The 13,560-nt window shown below is 63.1% G+C and overlaps 2 protein-coding genes across 7 annotated transcripts; both read right to left on the reverse strand.

Annotated features, from left to right (window-relative positions):
- Positions 1 to 617: 617 nt before the first annotated feature.
- On the reverse strand, positions 618 to 4,363 carry CRYBB2 (crystallin beta B2). Its single transcript, XM_074844097.1, has 6 exons — positions 4,231 to 4,363; positions 3,352 to 3,427; positions 2,532 to 2,650; positions 1,578 to 1,710; positions 1,030 to 1,172; positions 618 to 928 (listed from the first exon to the last, which is right to left on the reverse strand). The coding sequence occupies exons 2-6, from the start codon at positions 3,406 to 3,408 to the stop codon at positions 760 to 762; spliced, it is 621 nt and encodes a 206-aa protein (XP_074700198.1). The 5' UTR covers positions 3,409 to 3,427; positions 4,231 to 4,363; the 3' UTR covers positions 618 to 759.
- Positions 4,364 to 6,944: 2,581 nt separating this feature from the next.
- On the reverse strand, positions 6,945 to 13,451 carry CRYBB3 (crystallin beta B3). 6 transcript variants are annotated; one of them, XM_074844306.1, is made up of 7 exons: positions 12,979 to 13,451; positions 11,262 to 11,892; positions 9,677 to 9,756; positions 8,198 to 8,316; positions 7,939 to 8,071; positions 7,678 to 7,820; positions 6,945 to 7,265 (listed from the first exon to the last, which is right to left on the reverse strand). In XM_074844306.1, exons 2-7 carry the CDS (start codon positions 11,761 to 11,763, stop codon positions 7,100 to 7,102), a joined length of 1,143 nt encoding a protein of 380 aa, XP_074700407.1. In that variant the 5' UTR covers positions 11,764 to 11,892; positions 12,979 to 13,451; the 3' UTR covers positions 6,945 to 7,099. The 6 variants fall into 6 exon arrangements, with proteins under 6 accessions (XP_074700407.1, XP_074700406.1, XP_074700405.1 ...); XM_074844305.1 differs by having other exon boundaries at positions 11,262 to 12,876; XM_074844304.1 differs by having other exon boundaries at positions 12,811 to 13,451.
- Between the last annotated feature and the right edge of the window lie 109 nt (positions 13,452 to 13,560).

The following is a 13,560-nucleotide window of genomic DNA, read 5'->3' on the forward strand; positions in this document are numbered from 1 at the left end:
CTGCAGCCCCCCACACACCCGCAAAGCTGCAGTGGGGACCGGGCTGGCGGTGCTGAGCCCCGGGCCAAGGCGCTCCACAGCTTCCTTTGCTTGACTCACGTTGCAAATAATTAAAGCATTCTTTAGCATTATTAATGCTAAATTAAAGCATTATTGCTAATTAAAGCTTACAATGCCTAATAAAGCAATTATCTGGCTTGGAGGTGTCCTGACCGAGAGGACAAACCCCCCCCCAGCCGTCGTTGCAGCCACCCTGGCCCCACGGTGCTTCGGGGACACCGTTGTTGGCTACAGCGGGACCGCGGAGGAGCCGCTCGCCCTTGGCCGTGCACCCCAGGACAGGGCTGAGCCCCGCAGCCGTCGCGGTGGGGCTGGACCCCCGGGGGTGCTGGCTGTGGAGTTGGGGAGCAGCTCCTGTCCCTCCCGCCGAGCCCCCCCACAGCTCACCTGCCCCCCGGGTGGTTTGATGAACACGGCGAGGGTGGGGGGGACACACTGAGAGCATTGGGGATGCGGCGATGGGCCCCCCCTCCCTGCCCAGGAGCACGGGGTCGGGGGGGTCCCTCTGCACTTGTGTGTCCCCCCCCAAAAAGGAATGAAGGGGCCAGAGCCAGGACTTTGAAACTCCAAGCTTTATTCAGTTGCTTCGGCAGCGGCGGGCATCACACGGGGGGAGGCGGGAGGCGAGGCCGCGGGCGAACAGCGGCGGCCGGGGAAAAGCTTGTTCCGCTCCCCGCGCCCCGGCACGGGCCAGGGGCTCTAGTTGGTGGGGTGGTAGGCGCCACGCTGGTGCCACTGCATGTCCCGGATGCGCCTGACTGACTGGATCTGGGGGTGCTGAGCGCCGAAATCTGAGCTGTCCTTGTAGTCCCCCTTTTCAAACAGGTACTGGTAGCCCCTGTAGCCAGGGTACTGGTATCCCACCCACCTGCCAAGGCAAACACGGGGGTCACCCACCATCACCCAACCCAGCAGCCGCAGCCCTCAGCCACGCCACACGCCGGCATCGCCCCGGTCCCGGGTACTCACGTGCCGCTCTGCACCCGCACGGATGAGACCTTCTCCTGGTAGCCGTGTGCGTGGAAGCTGGGCACATCGTCGTCTATGATTTCGATCTTCTTGCCGGTGAAGCTGGGGTTTTCGTACAGCACGATCTTGTGCTCCTGGCTGTCCTGCAGCGGGGAGAGCAGAAACAGGGCATCAGCAGCCGCCGGCGCCGGGTGCTGGGCAGGGAAGGGGGCAAAGCCCAGGGCGATGGGGAAACCGAGGCGAGGGGCCGCTCCCGCCGATGCCGGGGGTGCTCCGCATCCCTCCGTCCAGCTCCGAGAGCCGGCGCGGGCTCTGCCGGACTTACCGGCAGCCGTCCTCCGCTCTGGGGTCACCTGCCACTGCCCCCGTCCCCGCGCTCCCTCCGACCCCCCCACTGGCTCCCCGGGCCCCGGGGGCTGGGGCGAGGGTGCGCAGGAGGGGGTGCCCCTCCGCCCGCGGGGCTGGGGGGGGCGAGGGAAGGCTGGGGAAGACTTCTGGCTGCAGACCTTGGTCTGGCGGGTGGGTAGTGGCTGTCTGGGTGCTCTCACCACTTTGATGGGTCTCAGGGAAGTGATGCTGTCGCTTCTCCGGCTGTTGGTCCAGGAGTCCCAGCGGGGGTACTCCCCCTTCTCAAACACAAACTGCTCCCCTTTGCAGCTTGCCTGCTCGTAGCCCACCCAGCTGGAAGAGAGCAGGGGATGAGCTTCAAACGGGGCAGCGGCTTGGGGACCGGCACCCCTGCCAACACCCTGGGGCTGAGCCCCGGGCCGTGGCCCCGGCAGGACACAAACCCCTCTGCTCTTTGCTGGAAAACGGCAGCGAGCACCGCGGTGCCCGGCGAAGCGCCGCCAGCAGCGCTTATGTCCAACGCACAAGGCCCAGCCCAGCCAGGCCCAGCTCTGCCAGCCGTGGCACCGCAGGAGCACTGGCCTTGCCAGCGTGGCTGCTCCGACGCGGTGGCCGGTGGCCGCACACCCCAGGGACCCGCAGGGTCACCCACAGGCCCCGGATGGGGCTGTGCTCCTGCCAGGGTGCTGCGCAGCCACCCCGTTGTTCCTGGGTGCAGCGTGTTGCGGGGTGCAAGCAGGGAACCCCCCCTGCTCCCCGGGACTGCTCGGGGGCTCCCCATTGCCTGGGGACCCCCCAGCCCCCCTCCAAGACCACACACGGGGGTCAGCAAGCGGATGGGGAGCGGGGGTGCTGCTGGCAGCGCTGCCAAGCAAGCACCATCCCTGCCTGTCCCTGCTCCCCAAAGGAAGGGATCAAACCGGGGGGGAAGCCGCGATCCGTGCTAGCCCAGCAGGCAGGGTGGGGGGACAGCACCCCGCCCCGGGGACCCTGTTCCCCCACCCCAGGGTAAGGCGGGGGAGCAGCGTGGCCGTGTTGGCCACGTGAAATCCAGGGTGCGGTGCAGGTGCCAGCAGCGGGGAGATCCCCTCCACATCCCAGCCCCTGCCCACCTCCCCACACCACCGCAGCCGCCCCCCCGCCCCAGCACGTACGGTCCGGAGTGCACGAGGATGGAGCCCACTTTGTCCACGCCGGCTTCCTTCAGGTTGGGGCAGGCACCACTGAGCTCATGGCAGCGGCCCTGGAAGTTCTCCTGCTCGAAGATGGCAATCTGGAAGAGAGGGGGGGGACCTCAGAGCCAGGCACAATGCCCCCGGCACCGTGACGGGGGGGCACACGCTGTCCCCGGCCACAGGCTCAGCTCAGCCCCATATCTGCTGCAGCCCAGCCCTTGTGCTGTCCCCCAAAACCTGCCCATCGGTGGCTTTTAACCAGCCCACGAGCATGAACCACGGTTTCCATCCCCTTGTGAGTCCCCACCAGCACCGGCCCAGTGCCCCAGTGCTGTTCGCCGAGGGATGCCCGCGCTCACCCTGGGCTTCCAACAGCCGAGTGAGCCCAGGCCCCGGCTCCAGCACCGGGACACGGCGAGCAGAGCACCCTGCACACACGGGGAGGGGCTGAGCACCACCAGCTCAGCACAGATTTCATGGGTCAGCGGGGCGGCGGGGGGCAGATCTGCTGTGTCTGCAGATGAGGAGTTGATCCCTTCCCACCCGCCTGCGCCGGGGCCACGGGATGCCAGCAAAATCCCGGGCATCTCCCACCCCGCTCCCCATCCCCATGTCCTGCTGCAAACAGCTCAGCACCCGCCAGGAGCACTGCGGGGGTCTGCCGAGGGGCTGCATGGCCACAGCTCAGCTGCCTCCAGCCCCACCAGAGCCCCGGCATGTCCCGGGGGGGTGATGCGGGTGCTGGGTGAGGCTGAGGGTGCCCCGGCCCCGCCGCAGAGCAGAGAAGCTGCACACTGACCTTGGAGCTGGCTTGCTGCTGCTTGGAGGCTGGCATTTGGTGCTCGGAAGCCATCATAAGCTGGGTTGTCCGCTGCCTTGGATGGAAAACTCAGAAGGTTAAAAGCTGCCACCAAGGATGCACCCGGGACGTGCTCGCAGCCCCATGTCCATGCCCCATGTCCGCACCCCGCAGCCCACCCGGCACCTGGCCGCTGGCTGCTCCTCGCCCTCGAGTCACACACAAAGGGGTGCCGGGGCACGGGCTCGCCACAGGGTGGGCTCAGGCTGGGTGTGCTGGGGCCAGTCCCCGCTCAGGGCTGCTCAGCACCACTCACTCACAGAATGAAACCTCCCCGGGCTCGTGGAGGAGCCCAGGTGACAGTCCCAGCCCAGCATCACCCATGGGGGGACTTGCAAAGGGTCTCCAGCCTGGAGCGAGGGGACCCGGGAGCTCAGGACATTCCGGAGTCGTTCCCAGGGAGCCCAGCCCCTGCAGCTGAGGCTTTTCCCACTGTCCTGCCCAGCAAGTGACAGCCAAGGAGCCCCTGTCCCACGCGGGTGCCTGGACGGGGTGACGGGGAGAAGCTCTGCCTGGTGCAGCCACCCCTACGAAGGACCCTCGTCCTTTGAGCAGGACCCCCTGGGTCTGAGCAGGCTCCAAACCAGGTGAAAACGGCTCATTCCCGATAAAACAAAAACCGAGCCATGGCCAGGCAGCAATGCTCCTGAGCTGGCCACCTGGTTTGGGCTGCAGGGACAGGACGGTCCCCAGGGCTCATCCCCCTGCGTGCCTGCACCCCGCTGCCACCTCTGCCCGGCAATGCGGGAGGGAGCTCCAGCGCCGGGGGTCGGGCGGAGGCAGAGACAAAAAAGAGGACAATAAACAGAAAAGTCTTACCAGTTATACCAGTACCCGCTTGAGCCAGTGAAGGGCTGCGGCCGAGAGGTGGAATTTATACCGAGCCGCAGAAGAATGGTGCCAAAACTATTTACAAAATAGTTAAAGCATGATTCAAAGCGAGAATGCTGGATTAAAACCCAATGAAAACCAAGGTCAGCTGATCAGCCGCAGCCTTTGTCTCCCCAAACACCAAGTCGGGGAGTTATTTCATTAGCTTTCACATTCGAGTTGCCCGCTTTGTTGGGTTTGTTGGCAAGGAGATTTGGAGTTTGCATGCATCAGCCGAATGCATGCCAAGACCCAGACTGGCCCTTGCAAACAAAGCGCCCGCCAGCCCTGCTTCAGGAGTTTTGGAGCCAGAGACTTTATCCCTCCAACAAACGGGCGAGCCGCCCCGCCGCTGCAACCGCCGAAAACTGCTGAAGTTGGCTCTTTCCATGCGCGATAAAACGAGCCTTCAAATAACTGGTAAACGTCTGGCTTTGCCCGTCTGCGTCCCCAGCAAGGCAGCGCCCGCACCCCGCTCTGCCGCACAGGGACCCCGCGAGGCTCCCGGGCCCGGGGGGCACCAGGGGAGCCCCTTCCCACTACCGACCTGGGGCTTCAGGGATGGGCAGGGGCAGGATCTGGCCCTGCTGGCACAATGCAGTGGAGCAGCACCCTCAGCCTGGGGTGTGGGAGCAGTTGGGTGCCAGGTGTTGGGCTCCTTCACCATTATCCCGCCCCCCCCCACTTTTGGGGTCCCTGAGAAGCATCCTGGCCCCCCGGGGGCAGCGGGAACAGCAGCACAGAGGCCCCTCCTCCACGCCAGGACAAAGCCAAGGCCAGCGGCGGGGGGTCACAGCCTGGGACGTGTCCCCACAGCCAGGCCAGGCCCAGCGCGGGGGACGAGCCGAGGGTTCAGGGCACCAGCAAAACCCCGTCACTGGCATCTTGCTGCCGGCTGACCCGGGCGGACACGTCAGGGCCAGGGGCTGATTCTGGCTGCAGCAAAGCGAGTTTCCTAGGACACACACACACACACAGACAACGACATGGCTGTCAGACTCCCTGGGCAGCACCCACCGCCCCCTCTCACCCCGTGGAGGAGCGGGACACCCCTTGTCACCCCAACAAGTGTCACACTTTAACGTGGCCCAGACCCACTCTCTTCCACAGGCAGCATTTCACGGGGGCTCCCACTGCCAGCCCCAGCGACGGCTGCAGCCCCCCCCCAGCACCTCTGGCCACGGCCACAGCACCCGGGACGGCCACACACAGGGTCACCCCCGCCAGGGAATTGCCACCAGCCCCAACAGGGACACACGGAGGGGTCGGTCCCCACCGTCTGCAGCCGCTGGGGGTGACGAGGCCTCGGGGTGCACCGACCGTGTGGCTCAGTAAAAACTTTTGCCGAGCCACGGCTGGGTTTTGGCGGGTCACACTGGTGACCTACGGCGCTCCCAGCCCTGTTGCCTCCCTTCTCCCCTCCCTGTGCCTCCAGCTGCGGCACCGCAGAGGGATCCAGCCACTCTCCCCCTCCTCATCCGGGGGTAATTCATAGGGGTCCCCAACCCAGGAGCCCCATGGACCTGCCCCAGGTCCCAGCACCAGGCACGGGCACCCCTGTGGCTGCCGCCCGGCACATCCCAGCCCCTCATGCAGCCCAGCCAGGGGCAGACACGGGGCTGCAATTCCCTCTCCTGGGCTCTGCTGGGTGGTTTTAGCTGATCTCAGCCGCTAGACATGGGCGATGCCGCAGGGACTGGCCTAGAAGCAGGTTTGGGTGGCACAATCTCCTTTAATAGCTGCAAACCGACGTCCAAAGATAAAAGCTCCGGAGTGGCTGTTGGTGACCGGTGTCAAGCGCTCGGGCAGCCTCGAGCCTGTCTCCCATCCCCGAGCGTGGCCGCTGGGCCCTGCGGCGGGGGGGATGCTCTGCACCCCACAGCCGGGATGGCCCAGCTCCCCGCCAGCATCCGCGGGGCACGTGGCAACCCGAAGAGTGTCCCACGTGTCAGAGGGATCATCCCCAGGGAGCAACAACTCTGGTGCTGGGGGGAAGCTCCCTCGGGGCTGGGTTGGGGGCTCTGGAGGGTCACAGCCCTCAGCCTGGGGGGTGAGTCCCACTTTGGCGAGGTGAGTCCCGATTTGGGGGGATTGAGTCCCACTCTGGGGAGGTGAATCCTGATTTGGAGGTGTTGAGTCCCACTTTGGGGGTGGTGAGTCCCACTTTGGGGGGCACAAGGTTTGGCAGCACCCGGGAATGGTCGTTTTCTGCATCCCCACTGCTGCTGGGGCTCCACCACCCCTGAGGGCCCCCCCAGTCACCCCCCTGCCCTTTGGGCTGGATGCCCTCCTGCAGGGGAGCAGGCAGGGCTGGGGAAAGGAGCAGAGCTCCCCTGGGCCAGGGAGACACTTCGAGAAGGGGCAGAGTCACGGGAAAAGCCCTTGGCAAGTGGCCCAGGACCACTCCGGGGGGGCTGGGCTGCCCCCAGAGCGGGGCTCACTGCCGGCCACGCCAGCACCAAGCCGCAGCACCACGGGGGGTTGTATTTGGAAAGCTGCAGCCTTTATGTAACACTGCAAATCCTCTCTCTTCCCCCGCTTCTGCTCTGTACGGGAGATGCTGGGGGCACGGGAGATGCTGAGGGCACGGCCGTGACCCCCATCCACCTCCTCCCACCCCCAGCCCGCGGCCCCACTCACACCACCCTGCCACGACCCCAGCCCAGGACCAGGCCAGGCCCCCAGCAGCCTCCAGCTCAGAGCTTTATTGAGGTTTTTGCACAAAAAACACCAAGGTCACGGCATCAGCCGGTGGCATCACGTCAGCTGGCCCCCGGCGCGGGGCTGGGGGGCACGACGGGGGGGGTCAGGGCGTCCCTCAGCTGTTCTCGAAGCAGCCCCGCTGGTGCCACTGCTGGTCCCGCACGCGGCGTACGGACTGGATGAGGGGCTGGTTGGCGTCCCACTCGTTCCAGTGACGGTACTCGCCCTTCTCGAAGACGTGCTGGCGGCCCCGGTACCCGGGGTACTCGTAGCCCACCCACCTGCGGGGGATGGAGGCTCAGCAGAGCTCCGGGGGCACGTCTGTGTCCCCCCCACAGAGCTGGGGAGCAGCATCCCCGTGCCACCCCCGAGGCTGCAGCCACGCGACGCTCTGCAGTGTTGTGGCGGGAGAGGTTGGGGACCCCGGGGCAGAGAAGGGGCCACGGCTCCTGCAGTGGTGGCCAGCGGAGCCCCAGGTCAGGGCAAGGAGCTGTCACACAGCCCTGGTGACACTGGCTCAGTCCCCCACGCTGGGGGGGGGCACTGGGGAGGGAGTGGGGGACACGATGGGCAGCATGGTGGGTACAGCCACCCCACGTCCCCGCTGGGCTGGGCACCCCTGCTGTCACCCCAGGGGGACCAACCACGGTGCCACGGGACCTCGTTGGGGTGTCCCGGTGCCGCCGTCCTTACGTTCCGTTCAGGGCCCTGACGCTGGCCACGCGGTCCTGGAAGCCGTGGGCCCAGAGGCTGGGGACGTCGTCGTCCACGATCTCCATCTTCCGTCCGGTGTAACCCGCGTTCTCAAAGAGGTGGATCTTGTGGTCGGGGCTGTCCTGGGGGAACGCAGGGGTCAGGGGCTGCCCTGTGCACCCCCAGCCCCACTGTCCCCATGGCTGCAGCTGCACTGCTTGTCCCCAGGGGCGCAGACACCCCGAGACAGCTGCTACTCACGATCTGGAGGGGGCGGATGGACATCAGGCTGTCGCTGTTGTGGCTGTTGGACCAGGAGTCCCAGCGCGGGTAGTCGCCCTTCTCCAGCACAAACTGCTCCCCGGCGTAGGCTTGCCGCTCGAAGCCCAGCCACCTGCGGGACCAGGGGGTCAGGGACGGCACAGCCCCCCCCAGCACGAGGCTCCCCACAAACGGGATGCAGGGGATGCTCGGCCTGTCCCCCCACCCCACCCCAGGGCTTGTCCCCACCCGGACTTACGGGCCAGACTCCACCTGGATGGAGCCCACCTTCTCCAGCTCTTTCTCAGTGATGTTGGGGAGCTCCTCCGTCAGCTCGCATTTCTTCCCCTGGAAATTCTCCAGCTCATAGATCGTGATCTAAAGCAGGGAGAGAGGCTGTTGGTGGCTGCAGCAGCCACACTGCGGAGGGGGAGAGGGGGCCCCGCCCTGGTGCAGGACCCCCCCCTCCTCAGCAAACGTGTCCCCTCCACCCCTGCTGCCCCGCGCTGGCGTCACTCCTCTCCCGCGGCAGAGCTGGATCCTGCCACATGCCGCTGCCCCGACAGACGACTCCCATCTTCACCAGGTATTGGCCAAAGATGTTTGCTTGGTAAAAACGCAGGCAGATATTTCATCTGTGACAGGCTGAGAACACACTGACCACCTCAAACACAGCATCGAAAACACAGAGGGTTTGTGCTAAGAGACCTCCGGGGCCGTGGGCTGCAGTCTCCTGGTCACGGCCCATCCTTTCCTTCCCACTGCTCCTCCAGATCCACTCGCTCCCCTGGCCTGGCCTGGCCTAAGCTCATTATCTGGGTTTTTCCTCAAAACCCTGCCTGGTGCAGAGACCGCGAGGGCCTCCCTGGGCCCTGCTGCTCGCAGCAGCTTTGGGGCTGAGCTGCAGGACAAGTTTGAGCCCGTGTCAGGGAGCAGGGCCCAGGGTGTCCGGCACAATCCGGGGAGCGGGAGGGCCAGCGCGGCAGCCAAGCGCCCCCCAGCCCCAGCAGGGTCCCAGCTGAACCCCCTGAGCCCGGGGCAAGGGCAGAGCCTCCCGCAGACACCGCGTGAGGGGGGTGTCAGGGGACGGGGGTGTCAGGGGACAGAGGTGACACCCGTGCTCCTCAGGAACTTCTCTCCACCCCAAAGCAATGAGCAGCCCGAGCTCCCGGCACCTCATTACCCCATTCGCAGGATCTGCTCCCACCTCTCGCCTTCCCCGGCCACGAGCAGCTTTGCCCGGCCGCAGCCACTGCAACACCCCCAGCCAATTTGCCTCTAACCAACCCACGAGCATAAGAATTATAACCTAAAAAAAACCACAGGAGGAGTTTTACTGCTCAAACCTCCAGCCGATCCCAGCCATGACGGGATACTTTATCTCCTGGATTAAAACGCTGCGCAGCTGCACACCAGACCAGCAGGCAGAAGCACTTGGCAGCCACAAACGCAGCGAGCAGCGTCTCCTCCTGCCAGGCAGCAGCAAATCCCCCAGCCGAAGCCTCCCTCCCCGGCCCACAGCCCCACGCAGCTCAGCTCCGCGGGGGGGGCGAGGAGCAAAATTATCAGAGCGGTGACACCAACACGCTGCTGCGTGAGGAGAGCGGAGGCCGTTTGCTTCCCCAGTCCGACCCGCAGGGCTCGGGTGCTGGTACCAGCCTGGTGCACGCATGCTGCAGCACACGGTGACCTACAGCATCACCCAAAGTCCATCCGTCACCAGTTGCCCCCAGTATACCTTGTAATTGCCACCTCGCTCGCCAGCACCCTCCCCAGTCGCCATCTGCTCGGGGGGACTTTGTTGCTCAGTCATTGTGCCTGGAAAACCCAAATTGTAGGAGGTTAACACAGCAGGTAGCAGCCTTTAGAATGCTTCATAAAATAAAAAAAGATGAAGCTGGCATGGGAACAGGTAGAAAAAGTGAATATGGCTCCCCCCGAACGCCGCAGCTGTGAGTGCCCGGGGGTGGCCAGGCTAGAAGGAAGCGCTCCGTTATCCATCCTCCTCTCGCCCTGCTCCCTCCCCCGGGCATCATCGCGGGGCCACAGAGCCTGTGCCCAAACCAAGCCACCTTCCAGGAGACACAGGGTCCCCCTCTGACCCTGGGCCGCTCGCCCCGTTGCTCATTAAACTCATGTCTAAAAGCCCGTCCTCTGCTTCCAGCAGGAACTCGCTGCGTTCCGGCTGCTGCCATCTTTCCTCGCTAACATAAATCTGTCGGCTCTCCCTTGCTCCCACGTCCTGGGTGGCACCAGACCAGCGCTGGCTGGTAGGGCAGCAGCGAGAGCCCCCTCCTTGCTCTCCAGGAACATCTCAAAGTTCCCACTCGACTAGGAAACCCCGCCTGAACATGCCTCCCCTCCTCTGCTCTCGCCGTGCTAACGCAAGGGGTTGTCGAGAGGTTAACAGGAGATGAATAAAAGAAACCGAGTTTAACCGGCGTCCTTAAAACCCTGCGGCATCACTTCTCGCCAAGCGTGAGCAAAACATTCGCCATAGCGAGACCTCAACTCAGACATATTAATTCTTTTTTAAAGCCCCTTCCAGTCCAAGCAGTGCTGCCGCTACCTCTCCTGGCGTGGTTCCGCTCTGCCGCCCGGCGCGGGCAGCCCTGCTATTTATGGGTTGCTTCTGAACAGAACAGCACATTATTTGGACGCTGATACAGCAGCTGCGTCCACTGAATTCCATCCATGAGATTTCATCTCAATAGCGCGGGCTCGCAGCGCGCTATGGAAACGTTATTCAGATTTCTCCCGGCTGTCCCTTAAAAATGTGCCACTCGATTTACAGAAGATTAACGTCGAAACTCACATCAGCACGTTCACGCTGCTTCTTGCCAGGTTCTCTGGAAAACTCTCCCATCAGCAGTTAAAGGCAGGGTTTAGCCTGGAAACCAAGCCCAGCGCAAAGCAAAAAACTGTGCAAAATATTTACAGCTTGTTTGGGCTCAAACGCAAGACGAGGTGGGGAGCGGGCGTCAGCTCCCGGGAAGCAGGGCAGGGGAGCAGGGGCAGCCGGCCCCGCAGTGAGGGAGCAGGATGGGCACTCGGGGTCTGGGCTCTCGCTTCAGCTTTGACCCTTCCCGGGGGGGTTGTCTGCAGCTGAGCCCCTTTTCTGTCTCAGCACCCCAGTCCCTGTGCGTGTGGGGGGGCTTTGGGGAGCCAAGTGCCTCATTCACGGGCTGGGCCACGGTTACAGGCAAAGCATGATCTCTGCACCGCAGGCCACGCAGAGTGCGGTGACGGGACCCAATTCCCTCTTCCTCAGGGGACACGAAGCCACCTTCAGCCACACACGTTTCCTACCGCCCTGACCGTACCTGCTCTGGGCGCGTCTCGTCTTGAAACGAAGAACCACGCACGAAACATCCACCAGAGCGCTGCTCCACGAGGACAGGTCGGACAAACGGGACATTTGTCCAGTCGGCAGACGGCTGGAAACGCGTCCCGCCTGCGCCAGCACCCAGCTGGAGCCCCCCGTGGCCCTCGGCTGCGTGGCACCAGGCGTTCGAGCCGCTCACAGCGGGGCTCATCACCCCCATCCCACCGCTGGCGGCTCTCCCGGGGAGGCCCAGCCCGGCGCAGAGCGGGGGGAGCGCGGGGGCGACGTACCGGGCCCAGTACAGCTCCGTCTCCCAACAGGCTCCTTCCCACCACCGGCCATTGCCGCGTTTTCTGACGAAGGATGAGACAAATCACCCCCGAAGGAGAGTCCCCCCCCCGCCGTTGGGTGCTGCGCAGCTCCAGTGAGGGGGAGGCGAGGTGGGATGAGGGTCTCGGCGACGTAAGGCTAAACGTGAAGCACAGGGCACTCGGTGGCATTTGCTGTCACTCGTCAAACGACATTTTGGACCTACAAAGAGCCCAGCAGGGACTGCGGTTTGATATCGGCCGTTTCATTGCAGTCCCTTTTCACGTTTCCACCTTTTCTTTGAATACTTGAATATTTGGCTGTAAAATACAAAAATCACTTCTGTACAGGACTCAAAGGAGAGCGTGGAATGGATTAATTTTCCTCCACGCAATAGCATGTTTTCAACAGATTAGTAACACGGAATTTTTCTTGCCAGGGGCCCCATGACACCGAGCTCCGCAGGGGCTGCAGTGCCCGTGAATCTTCCTGTCCCACACTCGCAGAACCGGCACATCGATAAGGCAATTGCGAAAACATGACAGAAGGGGCACTAGATCACATTGATTTGTCTTCCTAACAGAACTCAATTTCCTTTCACTGTCAGTCTCTTAAATCCCTTTGAGAAATGCTTACAGTATGGTGTTAAGAAAACAGATATATTTTTTTTTTAATATCTGGCAAAGCTAAGCTTGAATCATAATTGTACAGTCCAATACACAACAGCCAGAATTTCTTCATTATTTTGAGAACTGTAGTACAAAATATCTTCTACAGCACAATATATTTATTCTGACCCATATTACATATGCTACAAGGCTGAGTGGAACGATACGAAATTTTGATCTGTACAACAGCTCCTTTAAAAACAGGCTTGATGTTTAATACAGAAAGAGAAAAATCCGTAAGCCATTAGACCTTGATTCTTCTGGCGGGATTGGAGATGGAGGAGAGACAAAAATTATTTCAGACAATGTTTCTGCAAGAACGCTTTGAGCTGAGGCTGGTCCTGGAGTGGGGGACACGGGGGGCTGTGTGTGCTCGGGCGCAGCGCTCCCCACACCCCACCTGAGAGAGGACGCCCACCCCTCGCACCAGTACAGCCAGAATGAGGTAGGACCAGAGGTTCCTGGACACCTCAGCCCCAGGTGAGAGGCCTCAGGACACCCACCCCCCCCCCCCCAGATCCACAGAGGCTGGTTTCTGCCCCAAAAGCCCTCTCCTCCCAAGCAGCTCACCCTTGTCCCTTTAATTCACATGAAGATGTAGGACGAACACCGCCGACAGCCTTCCTGAGGGCAGAGCTCAAGCGGGTGAGAAAACAAACACCGGTTTTTCCTTACACCACTACTGGAGGCCAGCGCGCCCTCCAGCCCTGCTCCCCCCGCGAAGGTGGGGGCACTTACCCAGCGCATCCCTCAGGAGGGCTTTGGTGCCTCTACAGCGCGGGCTGGCACAGGTGTCCTTCAGGAGGGTGCAAGCGGCCGTCTTGGCCCAACAGCACCTTCAGGCCACCACGGCTCTTCTGGAATAGCCACTGCGTCGGCAGGGGCCGGCTCCGCAGCAGCTCCTGGGCCTGGCTGCACCTTCCCAGGAAGAGCCAACACTGGGCAACAGCCCCAACACCCCCCCGCCTCCCAGCAAACCCCCACGTGGTTTTACTGTCAGACGTTTGCCACCAGCAAACCCCTTCCACCACACCACGCGTGGAGCACGCGGCCAGCTCCCAAAATACCCCAATTTCACAGAATCCCAGAATCATCTCGGTTGGAAAAGCCCTTGAAGCTCCTCCAGCCCAACCATGAACCTCACACTGACCGTTCCCAACTCCACCAGATCCCTCAGCGCTGGGTCAACCCGACTCTTCAACCCCTCCAGGGATGGGGACTCCCCCCCTGCCCTGGGCAGCCCATTCCAACGCCCAACAGCCCCTTCTGCAAAGAAATCCTTCCTAAGAGCCAGTCTGACCCTGCCCTGGCGCAGCTTGA

The sequence above is a fragment of the Strix aluco genome, chromosome 18 (assembly GCF_031877795.1).
Source record: "Strix aluco isolate bStrAlu1 chromosome 18, bStrAlu1.hap1, whole genome shotgun sequence".
NCBI lineage: Eukaryota > Metazoa > Chordata > Aves > Strigiformes > Strigidae > Strix > Strix aluco.

What these genes read in the sequence shown, in the direction of transcription:
- CRYBB2 (XM_074844097.1), bottom strand. Translation starts at nt 3,408, where the DNA reads ATGATGGCTTCCGAGCACCAAATGCCAGCCTCCAAGCAGCAGCAAGCC. An exon ending in ATCCTCGTGCACTCCGGACC is followed by an intron (nt 1,711 to 2,531) that starts GTACGTGCTGGG and finishes GCTCTCTTCCAG; the next exon opens with CTGGGTGGGCTACGAGCAGG. An exon ending in GTGCGGGTGCAGAGCGGCAC is followed by an intron (nt 929 to 1,029) that starts GTGAGTACCCGG and finishes TTGCCTTGGCAG; the next exon opens with GTGGGTGGGATACCAGTACC.
- CRYBB3 (XM_074844306.1), bottom strand. Translation starts at nt 11,763, where the DNA reads ATGCCACCGAGTGCCCTGTGCTTCACGTTTAGCCTTACGTCGCCGAGA. An exon ending in AGCGAGGTGGCAATTACAAG is followed by an intron (nt 8,317 to 9,676) that starts GTATACTGGGGG and finishes TCCCTGCTTTAG; the next exon opens with ATCACGATCTATGAGCTGGA. An exon ending in CCATCCGCCCCCTCCAGATC is followed by an intron (nt 7,821 to 7,938) that starts GTGAGTAGCAGC and finishes GCGTTCCCCCAG; the next exon opens with GACAGCCCCGACCACAAGAT.